Genomic DNA, 21,244 nt, shown 5'->3' with positions numbered 1-21,244 from the left:
CAGAAAGACCCCCATCCCCCACCGGGGGGTGGGTGGGCAGAAAGACCCCTCCCCACGGGGGGGGGAGGGCTGTGATTTGGGGGGTGTAAATTCCTATAAATCGGGGTTTTTGTATAAAAACGGGGGGTTTCCACCCCCCCCCAGCGTCCATCTGGGTCCCCCCTCCCCCAGCGCCGGATTTGGGGGGGGGGGGAGGGGAGGCGATGCTTTTTGGGGCGATTTCTCCATGAATAAATAAAAAGTGTTCGTAGGGGAGGGGCGGGGGGGGGGCTCCGTGTCCCCCCCCGCCGTGTCCCCGCGTGTCCCCCGCGTCCCCTCGGGGGGCCCAGGATCCCCTGGGCCGGGCAGGGCTCATCTGGAGCCGGGTGACGCCACCTGCAACGGGGGGGAGGGGGGGTCAGGGGGACCCAGGTGTCCGGGGTGTCACCTCCCCCCCCCGCCCACGACACCCAACCCCCACCCTGGGGACACGGGGACCCACGGGGGGGAGGGGAAAGGGGACACAGGGACTCACGGGGAGGGGTTGGGGATGGGGTGACACTGCCCGGGGGGAGGGGGTGTCCCCGTGCTGAGTGTCCCCAAGTCGGGTGACACTGTGAGGGTGTCCCTGGGGGTGTCCCTGTGTGGGTGTCCCCACGTTGGGTGTCCCCGTGGGTGTCCCCATGGCGGATGTCCCCACGGGTGTCCCCACACGGGTGTCCCCATGGTGGGTGTCCCCGTGGGTGTCCCCATGTCAGGGTGTCCCCATGGCGGATGTCCCCACACGGGTGTCCCCATGGTGGGTGTCCCTGTGGGTGTCCCCATGTCAGGGTGTCTCCGTGTCGTGTCACTGTGCGGGTGTCCCTGTGTTGGGTGTCCCCACACGGGTGTCCCCATGTCAGGGTGTCACCACGTAGTGTCCCTGTGCGGGTGTCCCTGTGTTGGGTGTCCCCACACGGGTGTCCCCATATGGGTGTCCCCATGTCAGGTTGTCACCACGTAGTGTCCCTGTGTGGGTGTCCCTGTGTTGGGTGTCCCCATATGGGTGTCCCCATGGTGGGTGTCCCCACGTCAGGGTGTCACCACATAGTGTCCCTGTGTGGATGTCCCTAAGTTGGGTGTCCCCATGTCAGGTGTCCCCATGGCGGCTGTCCCCTCGCGGGTGTCCCCATGTTGGGTGTCCCCATATCAGGGTGTCACCATGGAGTGTCCCTGCACGGGTGTCCCTGTGTTGGGTGTCCCCATATGGGTGTCCCCATGTTCGGTGTCTCCATGTAGTGTCCCTGTGTGGGTGTCCCCACATTGGGTGTCCCCATGTCAGGGTGTCACCACGTAGTGTGACAACACAGGTGTCCCTGTGTTGGGTGTCCCCACAGTGAGGTGTCCCCGTGCGGGTGTTCCAGTGTCTCTCTCCATGTCACGTGTCCCCATGTGGGTGCCCCACAGGTGTCCTCACCTCAGGGTGTCCCCATGTCAGGGTGTCCCCACCTCAGGGTGTCCCTGTGGCAGGTGTCCCTGTATGGGTGTCCCCATGTCAAGCTATCTCCATGTCAGGTGTCCCCATGTCGGGTGTCCCCATGTGGTGTCCCCGTGCGGGTGTTCCCGTGTCTATCTCCATGTCACATGTCCTCCTGTCAGGTGTCCCCATGTTGGGTGTCCCTCGGTCAGGTGTCCCCATGTCGGGTGTCCCTTTGTGTGTCTTCATGTCAGGTGTCCCTGTGTTGGTGTCCCCGCATCGAGGTGTCCCCATGTTGGATGTCCCTGTGGGTGTCCCCATGTTGGGTGTCCCCATGTCGGGTGTCCCTGTGGGTGTCCCCATGTTGGGTGTCCCCATGTCGAGGTGTCCCCATGTCGGGTGTCCCTGTGGGTGTCCCCACGCGGGTGTTCCTGTGTCTATCTCCATGTCACGTGTCCCCACGCAGCTGCCCTGTGGGTGTCCCCACGTCAGGGTGTCCCCATGGTGGGGTGTCCCCATGGCAGCTGTTCTTGTGGGTGTCCCCACATCAAGGTGTCCCCATGTCGAGTGTCCCCATGTCAGGGTGTCTCCATGTAGTGTCCCTGTGTGGGTGTCCCTGTGCGGGTGTCCCCATGTTGGGTGTCACCATGTGGGTATCCCCACGTGGGTGTCCCCACGTTGGGGTGTCCCCACGGCTGTCCCTATGTCGGGTGTCCCCACGTTGGGGTGTCCCCATGACTGTCCCTATGTCGGCTGTCCCCACGTTGGGGTGTCCCCATGTCAGGTGTCCCCACGGCTGTCCCTATGTCGAGTGTCCCCACGTTGGGGTGTCCCCACGTTGGGGTGTCCCCACGACTGTCCCTATGTCGGGTGTCCCCACGTTGGGGTGTCCCCACGACTGTCCCTATGTCGGCTGTCCCCATGTTGGGGTGTCCCCACGTTGGGGTGTCCCTATGTCAGCTGTTCCCACGTTGGGGTGTCCCCACAACTGTCCCTATGTCGGCTGTCCCCATGTTGGGGTGTCCCCATGTTGGGGTGTCCCCACGACTGTCCCTATGTCGGGTGTCCCCACATGGTTGTCCCCACCTTGGGGTGTCCCCACGTCAGGTGTCCCTGTGGGCATCCCCACGGCCGTCCCCACGCCGGGTGTCCCCACGGGTACCCCCACCTCACGGTGTCCCTATCTCAGGCGTCCCCACAACAAGATACCCCCCACCTTGGGGGTGTCCCCATGGGGCGGGGGGGGTGTCCCCCACCCCAGGGTGTCCCCTCACCAGGGTGAAGCCGTCGTAGATCTGCATCAGCTCCTCCGTCTTGTACTGCTCGAGGACGACGACGCCGTGCAGGGCCCCGCTGCGGCGCCGGGCGCAGCCCTCGCAGTGCACCAGGTAGGTGTTGCGTCCGCCCGTCTCGCTCGTCACGAAGAGGATGTTGAAGACCTCCACCTGCGGAACCCGCGCCCGTGAGGACAACCGGCGTCCCCCCGCCGCGGGGACAACCGGCGTCCCCCCGTGTGGTTCCCGCCTCGCCGGCGCCGGCGCGTTTCGGTCGCCCCGGGGCGGGCGTAGGGACCCGCCGCCAGGGCCTGTCCCCCGTGGCGCGTCCCCACGCGTGGCCGGAGACGTTCGAAGGGCGAAGGGGAGGAGGAGGGGACGCAGAGGTGGCCGGGGGACGCTGCGCCGCCTGCCCGACCCTCGCCGGGGTCACCACGGGGAGGCCGTGACCAAGGCCGTGCCAAGACCACGGCCAGGTCCACGCCAAGGCCATCGTCAAGACTACGCCAAGGCCATGGCCAAGACCACACCAAGACAACGGCCAAGACCAGGCCAAGACCATGACCAGGACCACACCAAGACCATGGCAAGACCACGCCAAGGCCATACCAAGACCACACCAAGGCCATGACCAAGATCACGCCAAGACCACACCAAGGCCATGGCCAAGACCACACCAAGACCATGGCCAGGTCCACACTGAGGCCAAAGCCAAGACCAGGCCAAGACCATGGCCAGGACCACACCAAGACCATGGCAAGACCATGCCAAGGCCATACCAAGACCACGCCAAGGCCATGACCAAGATCACGCCAAGACCACACCAAGACCATGGCCAGGTCCATGCCAAGGCCAGAGCCAAGACCAGGCCAAGACCATGCCAAGATCACACCAAGGCTATGACCAAGACCACGCCACGACCATGCCAAGGCCGTGGTCAAGACCACACCAAGACCATGGCCAGGTCCACACTAAAGCCAGAGCCAAGACCATGGCAAGACCACGCCAAGACCATGGCCAAGATCATGCCAAGACCACGCAAAGACCACACCAAGACCATGGCCAGATCCATGCCAAGGACAGAGCCAAGACCAGGCCAACACCGTGGCCAAGACCATGCCAAGGCCATACCAAGACCACGCCCAGACCACGGCCAAGACCGCGCCAAGGCCATACCAAGACCACACCAAGACCACGGCCAAGACCGCGCCAAGACCACGCCAAGACCACGGCCAAGACCGCGCCAAGACCACGGCCAAGACCATGCCAAGACCACGGCCAAGACCACGCCAAGGCCATGCCAAGACCACGCCAAGACCACGGCCAAGACCACGCCAAGGCCACGCCAAGGCCATACCAAGACCACGCCAAGACCACGGCCAAGACCACGCCAAGGCCACGCCAAGGCCATACCAAGACCACGCCAAGACCGCGGCCAAGACCGCACCAAGGCCATACCAAGACCACGCCAAGACCGCGGCCAAGACCGCGCCAAGGCCATACCAAGACCACGCCAAGACCGCGGCCAAGACCGAGCCAAGGCCATACCAAGACCACGCCAAGACCGCGGCCAAGACCGCGCCAAGGCCCCAAGACCGCGGCCAAGACCGCGCCAAGGCCACACCAAGACCACGCCAAGACCACGGCCAAGACCGCACCAAGGCCACACCAAGACCACGCCAAGACCACGGCCAAGACCGCGCCAAGGCCACACCAAGACCACGCCAAGACCATGGCCAAGACCGCGCCAAGGCCACACCAAGACCACGCCAAGACCACGGCCAAGACCGCGCCAAGGCCATACCAAGACCACGGCCAAGACCGCGGCCAAGACCATACCAAGACCACGGCCAAGACCACGCCAAGGCCACACCAAGACCACGGCCAAGACTGCGCCAAGACCACGCCAACACCACGCCAAGACCGCAGCCAAGACCGCGCCAAGGCCATACCAAGACCATGCCAAGACCACGGCCAAGACGGCGCCAAGGCCGCGCCAAGGCCATACCAAGACCACGCCAAGACCACGGCCAAGACCACACCGAGACCACGCCAAGACCGCGGCCGAGACCGCGCCAAGGCCATACCGAGACCACGCCAAGACCACGGCCAAGACCACGGCCAAGACCGCGCCAAGGCCGCGCCGAGACCCCGCCCGTCCCCGCCATCACTCACGTCGCACTCGTTGCAGTAGTAGGCCGGCTCGTCCTTCACCCGGCCCTGGTAGGCGATCTTCTTGCCGGCGCGGACCAGGCTCTCCCGCTGCACCTGGCAGTGCTTGATGGACTGCATCAGGCAGTACCTGCAACCGCCGGCGGGGAGCCCGGCACCCCCACGCCCGTCAGCCACCGCCACCACGCCCCGCCGCCGGGCACGGGGCAGCTGGGGGGCCCGGCTCACCCCCAGCCCCAGGTGGCGGCAGCCCCGGCGTGGTCCCGGCCCTGTCCCCAGGGTCACCCCTGATCCCGACGTGGTCCCAACCCTGATGCGGCTCCGGTCCTGTCCCCAGAGTGGGCCCGTCCCTGTCCCCACCATGGTCCCGTCCCTGTCCCCGCTGTGTCCCTGCCCCTGTCCCCATGGTGGCCCCCATCCTGACGTGGCCCTGTCCCCAGGGTCCCCCCAAACTGACGTGGTGCCAGCCCTGCTGTGACCCTGTCCCTGCTGTGACCTTGTCCCCGATGTGACCTTGTCCCTGGTGTGACCCTGTCCCTGAAGTGTCCCTGGTGTGACCCTGTCCCCAATGTGACCCTGTCCCCACCATGTCCCTGTCCCTGGTGTGACCCTGTCCCTGACATGACCCTGTCCCCAATGTGACCCTGTCCCTGCTGTGACCTTGTCCCCAATGTGACCCTGTCCCTGCTGTGACCTTGTCCCCAATGTGACCCCATCCTTATTGTGACCCCGTTCTCGATGTGACCCTGTCCCTGAAGTGACCTTGTCCCCAATGTGACCCTGTCCCCAGTGTGACCCTGTCCCCGATGTGACCCTGTCCCCGATGTGACCCTGTCCCTGAAGTGACCTTGTCCCCAATGTGACCCCGTCCCCAGTGTGACCCTGTCCCTCCTATGACCTTGTCCGCAATGTGACCTTCATCCCTGCTGTGACCCCGTCCCCACTGTGACCCCCCTCAGCCTGTCCCCATCCCTGGCCTGTCCCCATCCCAGCGTGTCCCTGTCCCCAGCGTGTCCCTGTCCCCGGCGTGTCCCTGTCCCCGGCGTGTCCCCATCCTTGGCGTGTCCCCATCCTTGGCGTGTCCCCATCCCCGGCCTGTCCCCGTCCCCGGCTTGTCACCATCCTTGGTGTGTCCCCATCCTTGGCGTGTCCCCGACCCCGGCCTGTCCCCATCCCCAGCGTGTCCCTGTCCCCGGCCTGTCCCCATCCTTGGTGTGTCCCCGTCCCCACCCTGTCCCCATCCCCAGTGTGTCCCCGTCCCCGGCATGTCCCCATCCTTGGCATGTCCCCATCCCCAGCCTGTCCCCGTCCCCGGCTTGTCACCATCCCCAGTGTGTCCCCATCCCCAGTGTGTCCCCGTCCCCGGCCTGTCCCCATCCTTGGCATGTCCCCCTCCCCGGCCTGTCCCCGTCCCTGGCTTGTCACCATCCTTGGTGTGTCCCCATCCTTGGCGTGTCCCCATCCCCAGCCTGTCCCCGTCCCCGGCCTGTCCCCGTCCCCAGCCTGTCCCCATCCTTGGCGTGTCCCCGTCCCCAGCCTGTCCCCGTCCCCGCGCTCACTTGATCATCTTGTAGAGGTCGGGGTCGCTGATCTTGACGGTGCGGGCCACGTTCCAGGAGACGTGGATCATGGGGACGATGGACTTGACGTTCTTCACCTCGTTCCACTCGTAGCGCTCCAGGGCCAGCTGGTACTGGTACGCTGCGGGGGGGTGACAACGGGGACGTCAGGGCCACCGCGCCCTCCCTGCCCCGCCGGGTGTCCCCAGGCCACGGCGTGTGTCCCCCACCGTTGTCCCCAGAGCCCTACCGGCGGTGTGTCCCATCCCTGTCCCCCTTTGCCACGTCCCCCTCGTGTCCGTGCCGTGTCCGTGTCGCGTCCCCTCCCCGTGTCCCCCTGCCACGTCCCCCTTCTGCGTCCCCCTTCGTGTCCATGCCACGTCCCCTCCCCTTGTGTCCCCCTGCCGTGTCTGTGCCACGTTCTCCCCCCACGTCCACGCTGTCCCCTCCTGTCCCCCCCCGCCATGTCCCTGCCATGTCCCCATGTCCCTACCATGTCCCTGCCACGTCCCCCCACGTCCCCGCCATGTCCCCCATCTGCCACGTCCCTGCCGTGTCCCCTTCCTCGTCCCTGCCATGTCCCTGCCACACCCCCTCATGTCCCTGCCGTGTCCCCCTCCCCCTCCATCCCACGTCCCCCGTGTCCCCCTCCCCATCCCCCCCGTGTCCCCCTCCCCGTCCCCCTCCCCATCCCCCCGTGTCCCCACCGTGTCCCCCTCCCCCTCCACCCCACATCCCCCGTGTCCCCCTCCCCATCCCCCCCATGTCCCCCGTGTCCCCTCCCCCTCCACCCCACGTCCCCCCGTGTCCCCCTCCCCATCCCCCCGTGTCCCCGCCGTGTCCCCCTCCCCCTCCACCCCATGTCCCCCCCATGTCCCTGCCGTGTCCCCCTCCCCTCCACCCCATGTCCCCCTCCCCGTCCCCCTCCCCATCCCCCCGTGTCCCCACCGTGTCCCCCTCCCCTCCACCCCACGTCCCCCCGTGTCCCCTCCCCCTCCACCCCATGTCCCCCGTGTCCCCACCGTGTCCCCTCCCCATCCACCCCACGTCCCCCCGTGTCCCCCTCCCCTCCACCCCACGTCCCCCGTGTCCCCCTCCCCGTCCCCCGCATCCCCTCGCGTCCCCCCGCACCGGTGAGGGGCCCGACGTTCCAGGCGATGTTGTTGCACCAGCCGGTGGCCTGCACCCAGTGCACGGTGCCGGCGTTGATCCACACCAGGTCGCCCGGCCGCTGGACGAAGCGGTACACCGGGATGTTGGAGCGGTACAGGTCCTCCAGGATGGGCCACCACGAGCCCGTCAGGTAGTCCACGCCGTGCCTGCCGTGGGGGGCGGGGTCAGGAGATGCCCCGCCCACCCCCGCGCCACGCCCAGCCCGGCATATACACACACACACACACACACCCCCCTTGCACCACCGGCCCCGCTGCCCTTTGCCTGCTCTGGCCACGCCCACCGCGCCTGGCCACGCCCACAGCACTTAACCACGCCCCCTTAGCACATGACCACGCCCATTGGCCCCACCCCAACCGCCCGGCCCCGCCCCCGCAGACGCTGGGCCCACCCTCGTGCCGCCGCCTCTGCGCACACTGGTTGCGGCTGCTGGCCCCGCCCCTTCAGCACCTGGCCCCGCCCCTTCAGCACCTGGCCCCGCCCCAAGGTCTCAGGCTCCACCCCGACCGCCTGGCCCCGCCCCTGCTGTAACTGAGACCACGCCCTTGCTGCGCCCTATGCCTGTTGTGATCATAGGGGCTGGCCCCCCCCACTGTGGTTGGCCTCGCCCACCCGGCTCTTGACCCCGCCCCCCCGCCTGGCCCCGCCCCTGTGTCTCCTGGCCCCGCCCCCCCGTGGCTGAGCCCGTGCCAGTGCATGTTCTGCCTTAGCCCCACCCACACTCCCGAGCCACGCCCCCACGGCACATAGCCACGCCCCTAATCCTCCTGGCCCCGCCTCCAGCCTGCTAAGCCCTGCCCATAGGGTTTGGCCCCGCCCCCGGAGCACATGGCCCCGCCCCAGAGCACATGGCTCTGGCTGCCTAACCCGCCCCTGCCTGGTGCCACCCCCTCACTAGCTCCACCTCTTCTGGCACCACCCCCTGCCTGGCCCCACCCACCCCTGCTGGATCTTGCCCCGCTGCAAAGCCCCGCCCACTGCCTGGCCCTTAGCCCCGCCCCTACATGGCCTTAGACACACCCACCTTCCTCAGCCACGCCCCAATCACGCCCCTTCCCCTGACCACGCCCCTTCCACGACCACGCCCCTTTCCCTTGACCACACCTCCCTGGCACCAGAAGGCGGAGCCGCTCTCCCAGCAGCGCTGGCATGTCCTGCCCTTAGCTCCGCCCCTGCCTTTAACCACGCCCCCACCACACCCCTTCCCCTGACCACGCCCTTTCCCTTGGCCACACCCCCCCGGCACCAGAAGGCGGAGCCGCTCTCCCAGCAGCCCTGTCCCCCCCTCGCCTCCTGCCCCCTCCCCCGCTAGCCCCGCCCCTTTGCCCAGGCCACTCCCCTCCAGGCCCCGCCCCCGGCCCCGCCCCGGCCCCGCCCTCACTTGTCGCAGAAGGCGGAGATGGTTTCCCAGTAGTGCTCGTGCACGGCGAACCACTCGCAGTCCCCGGGGCCGATGTTGATGTTGACGGAGCAGAAGTTGTTGTTCTCCTGGTGGCCTGCGGGGACAGCGGCACCGGCACCGGCACTGTCACCCCGGCACTGCCACCGTCACCCCGGCACTGCCACCCCAGCACCATCACACCGGCACTGTCACCGTCACCCCGGCACTGGCACCCCGGCACTGGCACCCCGGCACTGGCACCGTCACCCCAGCACTGTCACCCCAGCACTGTCACCTCGGCACTGTCACTGTCACCCCGGCACTGCCACCATCACCCCGGCACTGCCACCCCGGCACCGCCACCCCAGCACCATCACACCGGCACTGTCACTGTCACCCTGGCACTGTCACCCCAGCACTGTCACCATCACCCTGGCACCATCACCCCAGCACTGTCACCCTGGCACTGGCACCCTGGCTCTGGCACCCCGGCACTGTCACCCCGGCACTATCACCGTCACCCCCCAGCACTGTCACTGTCACCCCAGCACTGTCACCTCGGCACTGTCACTGTCACCCTCTGGCACTGTCACCGTCACCCCGGCACTGTCACCGTCACCCTGGCACTGTCACCCTGGCACTGTCACCCTGGCACTGTCACCCCGGCACTGTCACCATCACCCCGGCACTGTCAGCCCGGCACTGTCACCATCACCCCAGCACTGTCACCCTGGCACTGTCACCCCAGCACTGTCACCATCACCCTGGCACCATCACCCCAGCACTGTCACCCTGGCACTGTCACCGTCCACCCCCGGCACTGTCACTGTCACCCGGCACTGTCACCCCGGCACTGTCACCATCACCCCGGCACTGTCACCGTCACCCCCCAGCACTGTCACTGTCACCCTGGCACTGTCACCCCGGCACTGTCACCATCACCCCCCAGCACTGTCACTGTCACCCTGGCACTGTCACCCCGGCACTGTCACCGTCACCCCCCAGCACTGTCACTGTCACCCTGGCACTGTCACCCCGGCACTGTCACCGTCACCCCCCGGCACTGTCACTGTCACCCCGGCACTGTCACCCCGGCACTGTCACCGTCACCCCCCGGCACTGTCACTGTCACCCCGGCACTGTCACCCCGGCACTGTCACCATCACCCTGGCACTGTCACTGTCACCCCGGCACTGTCACTGTCACCCCGGCACTGTCACCCTGGCACTGTCACCGTCACCCCCCGGCACTGTCACTGTCACCCCGGCACTGTCACCCCGGCACTGTCACCATCACCCTGGCACTGTCACCCCGGCACTGTCACTGTCACCCCGGCACCGTCACCCCGGCACTGTCACCCCCCGGCACTGTCACTGTCACCCCCGGCACTGTCACCCCCGGCACCTCTGTCCCCTCCCACCGGCTGCACACCACCCCACGCAAGCCCGGAGGCCGGCAACACCACGACGGGTGGCCTCAGCGCGGGGTGTCCCCCCACCCAAACGCGTGTCCCGCCGCGCCACCCTCCATGTCACCCCCCCGGCGTCCCCGCGGTGTCCCCGCGTCCCCGCTCACCGGGCGTGCGGCTGCCCGGCACCTTCATGTAGAGCTGGACGGTGTTCATGCCCAGGATGGTGTGGCCCACGTGGCTCAGCATGTTCCCCGTGGACGAGACCCGCATGAAGGCCGGCAGCTTCAGCAGCTCCTGCAGCTGCGGCTTCCACCTGCGGGGGGCGGGGCGTCAGGGGGCGGGGCGTCAGGGGGCGGGGCGTCAGGGGGCGGGGCACCCGTGGGACCCGGCACCCGTGGGACCCGTGGGATGTGGGACCTGTGAGGCATCGACCGTGGGAGGTGGGACCTGTGCGGCATGTCATTCATGGGGCGTGGTTTCAGTGGGGCGGGGCTTCAGTGGGGCAGGGGCACCCACGGGGCGGGGCACCCACGGGGCGGGGCACCCGTGGGACCCGTGGGAGGTGGGACCCGTGGGGCACGTCATTCATGGGGCGTGGTTTCAGTGGGGCGGGGCTTCAGTGGGGCGGGGCACCCACGGGGCGGGGCACCCACGGGGCGGGGCACCCGTGGGACCCGTGGGAGGTGGGACCCGTGGGGCACGTCATTCATGGGGCGTGGTTTCAGTGGGGCGGGGCTTCAGTGGGGCGGGGCACCCACGGGGCGGGGCACCCGTGGGACCCGTCACCCGTGGGACCCGTGGGAGGTGGGACCCGTGGGGCACGTCATTCATGGGGCGTGGTTTCAGTGGGGCGGGGCTTCAGTGGGGCGGGGCACCCACGGGCGGGGCACCCACGGGGCGGGGCACCCGTGGGACCCGTGGGAGGTGGGACCCGTGGGGCACGTCATTCATGGGGCGTGGTTTCAGTGGGGCGGGGCTTCAGTGAGGGGGGGCTTCAGTGGGGCGGAGCACCCACGGGGCGGGGCACCCATGGGACCCGGCACCCGTGGGACCTGTGGGGCGTGGGACCCGTGGGGCACGTCATTCATGGGGCGTGGTTTCAGTGGGGCGGGGCTTCAGTGGGGCGGGGCACCCACGGGGCGGGGCACCCGTGCGACCCGTCACCCATGGGGGCCCCTGACCCCCAGCACAGCACCCATGGGTGCTCCCCATCACCCATGGGTGTCTGTAGGTGCCCCTCACCTAGGCCACAGCACCCATGGGTGCCCCCCGTCACCCGTGGGTGCCCCCGACCCCCAGCACAGCCCCCTCAGACCCCCCCCATCACCCACGGGTGCCCCATCACCCCCAGCACAGCCCCCATGGGTGCCCCCCGTCACCCATGGGTGCCCCCTCACCTCTTGGCGTCCGAGAGGTCGATGTTGGTCCCGAACTTGATGATCTGGTGGGATTTCTGGTCGGGGTTGCTGGGGGGGACACGGGGTCACCGGGGGACGGGGACACGGCGCGTCCCCAAGCGGGGTCCCCGGGGGGGGTCACGTCACCCCTGCGGCGCGCGGAGACGGGGGCACCCACCCAGGGACCCCCCGGGGACACAGGGACACCCTGGGGACACCCTGGGGCCACCAGGACCCCACCGGTGACACAGGGACACCTTGGGGACATCCTGGGAACACTGGGACCCCCCCGGTGACACAGGGACCCCTCCGGTGACACAGGGCCACCCTGGGGACACCCCGGGGACGCTGGGACCCCCCGGTGACACAGGGAGACCCCGGGGCCACCCTGGGGACACAGGAGGGACATCTTGGGGACACCCTGGGGACACAGGGACACCCTGGGGACATCCTGGGGACACTGGGACCCCCCCGGTGACACAGGGACACCCCAGGGACACCCCGGGGACACCCTGGGGACACAGGGACACCCTGGGAACACCTTGGGGACAATCTGGGGCCACCAGGACCCCCCCACCCCAACGACACAGGGACACCTTGGGGACACCCTGGGGCCACCAGGACCCCACTGGTGACACAGGGACACCTTGGGGACACCCTGGGGACACAGGGACCCCCCTGGTGACACAGGGACCCCCCTGGGGACACAGGGCCACCCTGGGGACCCCCTGGGGACATAGGGACCCCCCCGGTGACACCCCAGGGACATAGGGACACCCCCCTCAATGACACAGTGACAACCTGGGGACACCCTGGGGACACAGGGACTCCCCTCAGGGACACCTTGGGGACACCCCGGGGACACAGGGACCCCCCCAGTGACACAGTGACACCTTGGGGACACCGTGGGGACACCCTGGGGCCACCAGGACCCCCCTGGGGACACAGGGACACCTTGGGGACACCCTGGGGCCACCAGGACCCCACTGGTGACACAGGGACACCTTGGGGACAACCTGGGGACATAGGGACCCCCCCGGTGACACCCCAGGGACACAGGAACACCCCCCTCAATGACACAGTGACAACCTGGGGACACCCCGGGGACACAGGGACCCCCCCCAGTGACACAGGGACACCGTGGGGACACCCTGGGGACACAGGGACCCCCCCCAGTGACACAGGGACACCTTGGGGACACCCTGGGGCCACCAGGACCCCCCTGGTGACACAGGGACACCTTGGGGACACCCCGGGGACACCCTGGGGCCACCAGGACCCCCCTGGTGACACAGGGACACCTTGGGGACACCCCGGGGACACCCTGGGGCCACCAGGACCCCACCGGTGACACAGGGACTCCTTGGGGACACCCTGGGGCCACCAGGACCCCGCCCCAGAGTGGCCCCAGGTTGGGGGGGGGAGGTGACAGCCCCCCCGCGGGGTGTCCCCAAGAGGGGACCCGGGGGTGGCCCTACCTGGGGGGCGTCTCCGTGGTGCTGTCGGGCTCCTCCGCCTCCTCGTCCTCGCTGTCCTTGTCCTCCTGCCCGGGGACGTCACCTCAGGGGACACCCGGGGACACCCGGGGACACCAGGGGACCCCCCCCCCCGGGACACGAGGGGACAGCCCAGGGACACGAGGGGACACCGCGGGGACACCCCCCCCCCCCCCCCCCAGGCGGGACAGGGACGTTCAGGGCCCGCCCCTGTCCCCGCCCTGTCCCCACGTCCCCTCTGTCCCCCATGTGGGTTGTCCCCAAGTGCCACCAGCTCCCGTGTGTCCCCTGTCCCCCCCATGTCCCCCACGTCCCCTGTCCCCCTGCAGCCACCCATGTCCCCTGTCCCCGTGTGTCCCTGTGTCCCCTATCCCGTCCCTGTGTCCCCATGTCCCCTGTCCCCTCCATGTCCCCAGTCCCCCCATCCCCCCCATGTCCCCATGTCCCCCCATCCCCCATGTCCTCATCCCCCTGTCCCCCCTATGTCCCCCCGTCCCCATGTCCCCCTGTCCCCATGTCCCCCCATGTCCCCCATGTCCCCCATGTCCCCCTGTCCCCCTGTCCCCCTGTCCCCATGTCCCCCCCATGTCCCCCTGTCCCCATGTCCCCTGTCCCCCCCCTGTCCCCATGTCCCCATGTCCCCCCATGTCCCCCCTGTCCCCATGTCCCCATGTCCCCCATGTCCCCCCTTGTCCCCTGTCCCCTGTCCCCCTGTCCCCCATGTCCCCATGTCCCCCATGTCCCCTGTCCCCCTGTCCCATGTCCCCCATGTCCCCCTGTCCCCATGTCCCCATGTCCCCATGTCCCCATGTCCCCCATGTCCCCCCATGTCCCCCTGTCCCCCATGTCCCCATGTCCCCTGTCCCCATGTCCCCCATGTCCCCCCATGTCCCCCCATCCCCTGTCCCCATGTCCCCATGTCCCCTGTCCCCATGTCCCCCCTGTCCCCATGTCCCCTGTCCCCATGTCCCCATGTCCCCATGTCCCCATGTCCCCCTGTCCCCCTGTCCCCATGTCCCCATGTCCCCCATGTCCCCCCCGTCCCCATGTCCCCCATATCCCCCTGTCCCCTGTCCCCCGTCCCCCGTGTCCCCCCATCCCCCGTCCCCCAATGTCCCCCCGTCCCCATGTCCCCCGTCCCCATGTCCCCTGTCCCCTTTTCCCCCCATGTGTCCCCCTGTCCCCCTGTCCCCATGTCCCCCCATGTCCCCCCCGTCCCCATGTCCCCCATCCCCCGTCCCCCCTGTCCCCCGCCCCCGCCCCCGTCCCCTGACCTGCAGGGACTCCTGGAAGGAGGAGGCCTGGTACTGGGCGTACTTGGCGATGGTGGTGTGGGAGCGGGTGCTGGCGCAGGGCCACACCTGCCGCGTCCCCGACAGGTCCCAGTTCTGGTCCGAGGGCTGCTGGACCTGCGTGCGCACCTCCACGGCGTGCTCCCCGCTGGCCTCCACCAGCGTCTTGGTGCTGAACAGCCCCAGGTCTGGGGGGAGGGCAGGGGTGAGGGGGGCCATGGGGGGGACAGGGGCTCCTTGGGGACGGGGAGGGGGATGGGGATGGGGGCTCCATGGGGATGGGGATGGGGACGGGGGCTCCATGGGGACGGGGAGGGGGATGGGGACAGGGATGGGGATGGGGTCTCCAACCACGTCTTTGTGCTGAACAGCCCCAGGTCTGGGGGAGGGGAGGGGTGAGGGGGCCATGGGGGGGGGCCCATGGGGACAGGGACAGGGGCTCCTTGGGGACAGGGATGGGGATGGGGGCTCCACCCACGTCTTGGTGCTGAACAGCCCCAGGTCCGGGGGAGGGAGTGGGGGGCCATGGGGACAGGGACAGGGGCTCCATGGGGATGGGGATGGGGATGGGGGCTCCACCCGCGTCTTGGTGCTGAACAGCCCCAGGTCTGGGGGGAGGGGTGAGGGGGGCCATGGGGGGGCATGGGGATGGGGACAGGGGCTCCTTGGGGACGGGGAGGGGATGGGGGCTCCTTGGGGATGGGGATGGGGTCTCCACCCAGGTCTTGGTGCTGAACAGCCCCAGGGCTGGGGGAGGGGGGGTGAGGGGGGCCATGGGGGGGGCATGGGGATGGGGACAGGGGCTCCTTGGGGATGGAGATGGGGATGGGGGCTCCATGGGGATGGGGACAGGGATGGGGATGGGGTCTCCACCCGCGTCTTGGTGCTGAACAGCCCCAGGTCTGGGGGGAGGGGTGAGGGGGGCCATGGGGGGGGGCCCATGGGGACAAGGGACAGGGGCTCCATGGGGACAGGGACAGGGATGGGGATGGGGATGGGGACGGGGTCTCCACCCGCGTCTTGGTGCTGAACAGCCCCAGGGCTGGGGGGAGGGGTGGGGGTCCCATCGGGAGGGGGTCCCCTGGGGACAGGGGGTCCCCTAGGGACGGGGACAGGGACAGGGGGTCCCCACCAGCATCTTGGTGCTGAGCACCCCGGGGCTGGGGGGCTCTGGGGGCCCTGGGGGATGGGGGGTCTGGGGGTCCCCTGGGGAGGGGGGTGGTCCCCAGAGATGGGGACAGGGGCTCCATGGGGACGGGGATGGGGTGTCCCCACGGGGGTCGGGGTCCCCCATGGGGGGCCTCCACGTCAGGGGTCCCCACAGGAAAGGGGGGCCCTCTTGCAGGGGTCCCCACGGGGGAGGGGGGGGCATCTCCACGGGGAGGGGGTGTCCCCACAGGATGTCCCCATGGGTGTGTCCCCCCCAGGTGTCCCCACGGGTGGTGTCCCCCCCCCACGGGTGTCCCTGTAGGAAGGGGGTGTCCCCACAGATGTCCCCAAAGGAAGGGGCTGTCCCCACGGGGGGGGGTGCTGTCCCCACGGGTGCTGTCCCCCCCCCCCCGGTGTCCCCACAGGAAGGGGCTGTCCCCACGGGTGCTGTCCCCCCGGGTGCTGTCCCCCCGGTGCCCCCCCCGTGTCCCCCCCGTGGGCACTCACTGAGGCGCAGGGACCCCGCCAGCCCCCGGATCACCGTGATCGGGTTCTTGGGGTCGGTGCAGAACTGGAGCAGGACGGGGGAGAACGCGTCCCGCTTGCTCTCCAGCTGGGCGGGGACAGCGGCCGGCCAATCAGCGCCCGCCGCCGCGCCCGACCGCCAATCGGCGCCCGCCGCCGCGCCCGACCGCCAATCGGCGCCCGCCGCCGCGCCCGACCGCCAATCAGCGCCCGGCAGCCCGCGCGCAGGGCCTATGGGAGCACGGCAAGCTCACCCCCCCCCCCGTCCCGCCCCCAACCAGCCCGCGGGCCAATCAGCAGCGGGGTCCCTCCGGTGAGCTAATCAGCATAAGGGTACACTGGGGAATCGCCCCGCCCGCCAGCCAATCAGGAATAGGATGCCTTAACCTGTTGGCCAATCAGGACTGGGATGCCCTGACCTGTTGGCCAATCAGGATGGGGATGCCCTGACCTGTTGGCCAATCAGGATGGGGATGCCCTGACCTGCCAGCCAATCAGGACTCGGATGCCCTAACCTGTTGGCCAATCAGGACGGGGATGCCCTGACCTGCCGGCCAATCAGGATGGGGATGTCCTGGGGAATTTCCCCCCCTAGCCAATCAGAACCAGGATCCCCCGGGGAATACACCCACCTGTGGGCCAATCAGCAGCAGGGAATACCCAGCCACCAGCCAATCAGCATGGGGATTCCCTAGTCCCACGAGCCAATCAGCAGGAGGGAATACCCACCGGCCAATCAGCATGGGGATGCCCTGGGGAATACCCACCGGCAGGCCAATCAGCAGCAGGGAATACCCACGCTTGAGCCAATCAGCAGAGGGATGCCCTGTGACCCTTGCTGCTGGGCCAATCAGCAGGGGAGGGACCCTGCCAGCGGGCCAATCAGCAGGCGGGGACCCCACCAGCAGGCCAATCAGCTGGCAGGACATCCTCAGACCCTTGCTGGTGGACCAATCAGCCCTGTGACTCCCACCAGCAGGCCAATCAGAGGGGAAGAACCCCACCAGTGAGCCAATCAGCAAGGGGGATGCATCAGGACCCTTGCTGGTGGGCCAATCAGGAGGGAGGGAACCTGCCAGTGGGCCAATCAGCCGGGCGGGTGCTCCAGGACCCCTCCCACAAGCCAATCAGCAGCGGGGGATGCCCTGGGACCCCTGCCGGCGGGCCAATCAGCAGGTAGGGGACCCCGCCAGCAGACCAATCAGAGCAAAGGGACCCTGCCAGCGGACCAATCAGGGGGAAGGACGCCCCCGGACCCCTTCCACAAGCCAATCAGTGGGGGGGGGATGCCCCGGGACCCTTGCCGGCGGGCCAACGAGCGGGTAGGGGACCCCGCCAGCAGACCAATCAGAGCAAAGGGACCCCGCCAGCGGACCAATCAGAGCACAGGGACCCCGCCAGCGGACCAATCGCGAGAAAGGGGGGGCGGGGACTCACGTAGATGCTGGGGGTGGGGGGGTTGAGCTTGTCCCGGGGCAGCTTCTCCCGCGAATCGATGTGGGGCTTCACCGACGGGGCGGGGCAGAGGTACGACTCCCGGAAGGGGCCCTTCACCCGCGCCTGCCTGCGGAGACGGGCGTCAGGGCCGCCGGGGCCACCGGGGACGCCGGGGACACCGGGGGTGCTGGGGGCACCGGGGGTGCTGGGGACAGTGGGACCACTGGGGACACTGGGGCCACTGGGGACACCGGGGGCACCGGGGGTGCTGGGGGCACTGGGGGCACCGGGGTGCTGGGGGCACTGGGGGCACCGGGGACACCAGGGACACCGGGGCCACTGCGGACACCGGGGCCACTGGGGCCACTGGGGACATTGGGGCCACTGGGGCCACCGGGGCCACTGCGGACGCCGGGGACGCCGGGGACGCCGGGGACACTGGGGACACCGGGGTGCTGGGGGCACCGGGGCACCGGGGCACCGGGGTGCTGGGGGCACCGGGGCCACTGGGGACACTGGGACCACCGGGGCCACTGCGGACGCCGGGGACGCCGGGGACGCCGGGGACACTGGGGACACCAGGGGTGCTGGGGGCACCGGGGGCACCGGGGGCACCGGGAACACCGGGGACACTGGGGCCACTGGGGCCACCGGGGACATTGGGGCCACTGGGGACACCAGGGACACCAGGGCCACTGGGGCCACCGGGGACACTGGGGCCACTGGGGACACCAGGGCCACCGGGGCCACCGGGGCCACTGGGGCCACTGGGGACACCAGGGCCACTGGGGACGCCGGGGACACTGGGGCCACCGGGGCCACCGGGGACACTGGGGACATTGGGGCCACCAGGGCCACCAGGGCCACCGGGGACACTGGGGCTACTGGGGACGCCGGGGACACTGGGGCCATGGGGGCCATTGGGGCCACCGGGGCCACCAGGGACACTGGGGACGGTGGCCGCGGACCCCCCCGCCAGGGATGAACCCCCCCTTGCAAAGCCCCCACGCCCGCCCCCGGGTCCCTATAGGAGCCCCTATAGCCCCAGGCAGGCCCCTCCACCCCCTATGAACCCCCGAAGGCCAGGCAACCCCCCAACCCCCACCCCCCCAACCCCCAACCCCCAAATCCCCCCAAACCCCCTGCAACCCCCAAACCCCTGCAACCCCCAAACCCCCCTCAAACCCCCAAACCCCTCCAACGCCCCAAATCCCCCAAACCCCCAATCCCTCCCAAATCCCCCAAAATCCCCCCAACCCCCCAAATCCCCTCCAATCCCCACAAATCCCCCAAAACTGCCCCAAAACCCCCACAAACCCCTCAAATCCCTCCCAAATTCCCCCAAACCCCTCCAACCCCCAAATCCCCCCAACCCCCCAAACTCCCCCAAACCCCTGCAACCCCCCAAATCCCCCAAATTCCCCCAAACCCCTGCAACCCCCTAAATCCCCCAAACCCCCAAATCTCCTGCAATGCCCCCAAATCCCCCCAAACCCCCCAACCCCCCAAACTCCCCAAACCCCTGCAACCCCCAAATCCCCTCAAAACCCCCAACCCCTGCAACGCCCCCAAATCCCCCAAATCCCCCAAACCCCCCCAAACCCCCTCCAACCCCCAAATCCCCCCAAACTCCCCCAAACCCCCAAATGCCCCCAAACCCCCCAAATCCCTCCCAAACTCCCCCAAACCCCTGCAACGCCCCCAAACCCCCCAAACCCCCAAACCCCTGCAACGCCCCCAAATCCCCCAAATCCCCCAAATGCCCCCCAACCCCCAAATCCCTCCCAAACCCCTCCAAACCCCTGCAATGCCCCCAAACCCCCCAAACCCCCCAAACCCCCCAAACCCCTCCAACCCCCAAACCCCCCCAAACTCCCCCAAACCCCTCCAACGCCCCCAAACCCCCCAAATCCCCCAAACCCTCCAACCCCCCAAATCCCCCAAACTCCCCCAAACCCCTGCAACGACCCCAAACCCCCAAATCCCCCCAAACCCCTCCAACCCCCAAATCCCCCAAACTCCCCCAAACCCCTGCAACGCCCCCAAACCCCCAAATGCCTCCCAAACCCCCTCCAAACCCCCTGCAACGCCCCAAACCCCCCAAACCCCAAATCCCCCAAACCCCCCCCAAACCCCTCCAACCCCCAAATCCCCCCAAACCCCTGCAACGCCCCAAACCCCCCAAATCCCCCCAACCCCCCCAACCCCCCCAAACTGACTTGCTGGCGCGGACGACGTCGGCGGCGCTGTGGCGGATGGTGAGCTGGGCCAGGGGGGGTCCCCGGGGTTCCTCCGCCTCGGAGGTGACGAAGGCGTCCCCCCCCCCCCCGCCGGTGCCGCCGCTCTCCACCTTGATCAGCCGAATCTTCAGCTCTTTGGGGGGGCCCTCCCCCAGCGAGCGCAGCTTGAGGAGGTCGGCCGAGCTGACGAAGGCCGGAGGAGGAGGAGGAGGAGGAGGAGGCGGGGGGGGGGGCTGAGGGGCAGCGGAAGGGTTTGGGGGCCCCCCCCCCCCCAGGCTTGGTTTCAAGGCGGGGGGTCCCCCCTTTTTCTTGCACGCCGGCACTTTGTAAATCCAAAGTAGCCAAAACGGGGCGATCTCCCCGTTCTTTGCGATGGTGACGGCGGCGGGGGGGGGCCCGGCGAAGGTCGCGGTGGCGGGAAGGGGGTCTCCGGTAACGTCGCCCCCCTAATTTAGGGGTGTCGATGGAGGGGGGACGGCGACGACGGGGCCGGGGCGGGGGCCGTGTCGCCCCGCTTGCTCGGCCAAGGTCTCGCAGGCTCGGCTGATCTCCTCCAACGCCTCCGATTCGGTGCGGGGGGCGGGGACGCCCCCCTCCCGGTAAATTTGGGGGGTGGGAGGGTGGGGGTAGCCAGGCGGGCGATGAGGTAGCGAGTTGGGGGCGGGGGCGGGGACGGAGGAGTTTTGGGGATCCGTTTTGTGCCCCCGGTTTTGCCCTTGGAAAGCGGCGGGAAAGGTTTGAAAAGGGGGGGTGGGGTCGTCGCGTTTTCCGAAGGGATAAAGTCGGGGGGTCGGGGGGTCCTGACCTGGGGACCCCCAAAAGGCGGCGCTTTGGGGCGGGCGAGGAGGGGGGCTGGAGGAGGGGGGGAGGGGGGGGGAGGGGGAGGAGGAGGAGGAGGAGGGAGGGGGAGGAGGAGGGGGGGGGGGCCAGGATGGCGACCCCCCCCTCGTCCTCCTCCTGCCGGATGGATTCGTCCAACATTTTCATGATATTGGCCAAACCGTCGGGTAAAATTTTCGCAAATTCGGGGGGCTCCTCGAATTGATCGTCCAAGGGGGGGGCCCCGAAATCGAAAAGGCGGCGGGCGACCCCGGGGATGGGGGGGGGGAGGAGGAGGAGGAGGAGGAAGGGGAGGGGAGGAGGGGGGTCGGGGTGGGGGGAGGGGGAGGGGGACGCTCTTTGGATAGGCGACCCCGAAGAAATTGGGGGCTGGGGGAGGGGGGGGGGCCGGTTCCTGAGGTATCGGGGGAGCTTCGGGGGGTCCCCAGCCAGAAATCGGGGGGGGGGGGGGGCGTCTTCCTCC

At 69.0% G+C, this 21,244-nt stretch overlaps 1 protein-coding gene across 1 annotated transcript; it reads right to left on the bottom strand.

The window, feature by feature from the left end:
- Positions 1 to 278: 278 nt before the first annotated feature.
- KDM6B (lysine demethylase 6B) lies at positions 279 to 20,922 on the bottom strand. Its single transcript, XM_072848620.1, has 14 exons — positions 20,881 to 20,922; positions 19,921 to 20,387; positions 17,702 to 17,828; positions 16,247 to 16,352; positions 14,573 to 14,778; positions 13,281 to 13,345; positions 11,803 to 11,871; positions 10,570 to 10,718; positions 8,995 to 9,109; positions 7,572 to 7,759; positions 6,441 to 6,582; positions 4,885 to 5,011; positions 2,710 to 2,880; positions 279 to 375 (listed from the first exon to the last, which is right to left on the bottom strand). Exons 1-14 carry the CDS (start codon positions 20,920 to 20,922, stop codon positions 352 to 354), a joined length of 1,998 nt encoding a protein of 665 aa, XP_072704721.1. The 3' UTR covers positions 279 to 351.
- Positions 20,923 to 21,244: the final 322 nt, after the last annotated feature.

This window comes from Ciconia boyciana, chromosome 32, assembly GCF_034638445.1.
Source record: "Ciconia boyciana chromosome 32, ASM3463844v1, whole genome shotgun sequence".
NCBI classification, from domain to species: Eukaryota; Metazoa; Chordata; class Aves; order Ciconiiformes; family Ciconiidae; genus Ciconia; species Ciconia boyciana.
Note: the sequence above shows the minus strand (reverse complement) of the source record. Positions and strands in the feature narration are given on the sequence as shown.

Bases quoted from the DNA above. Each gene is read 5' to 3' on its own strand.
- KDM6B (XM_072848620.1), bottom strand. From the start codon at position 20,922: ATGTTGGACGAATCCATCCGGCAGGAGGAGGACGAGGGGGGG. The intron at 20,388-20,880 runs GTCGCCATCCTG...CCCCTAAATTAG, and splicing joins AGGAGGAGGACGAGGGGGGG to GGGGGCGACGTTACCGGAGA. The intron at 17,829-19,920 runs GTCAGTTTGGGG...CCGTCTCCGCAG, and splicing joins GACGTCGTCCGCGCCAGCAA to GCAGGCGCGGGTGAAGGGCC.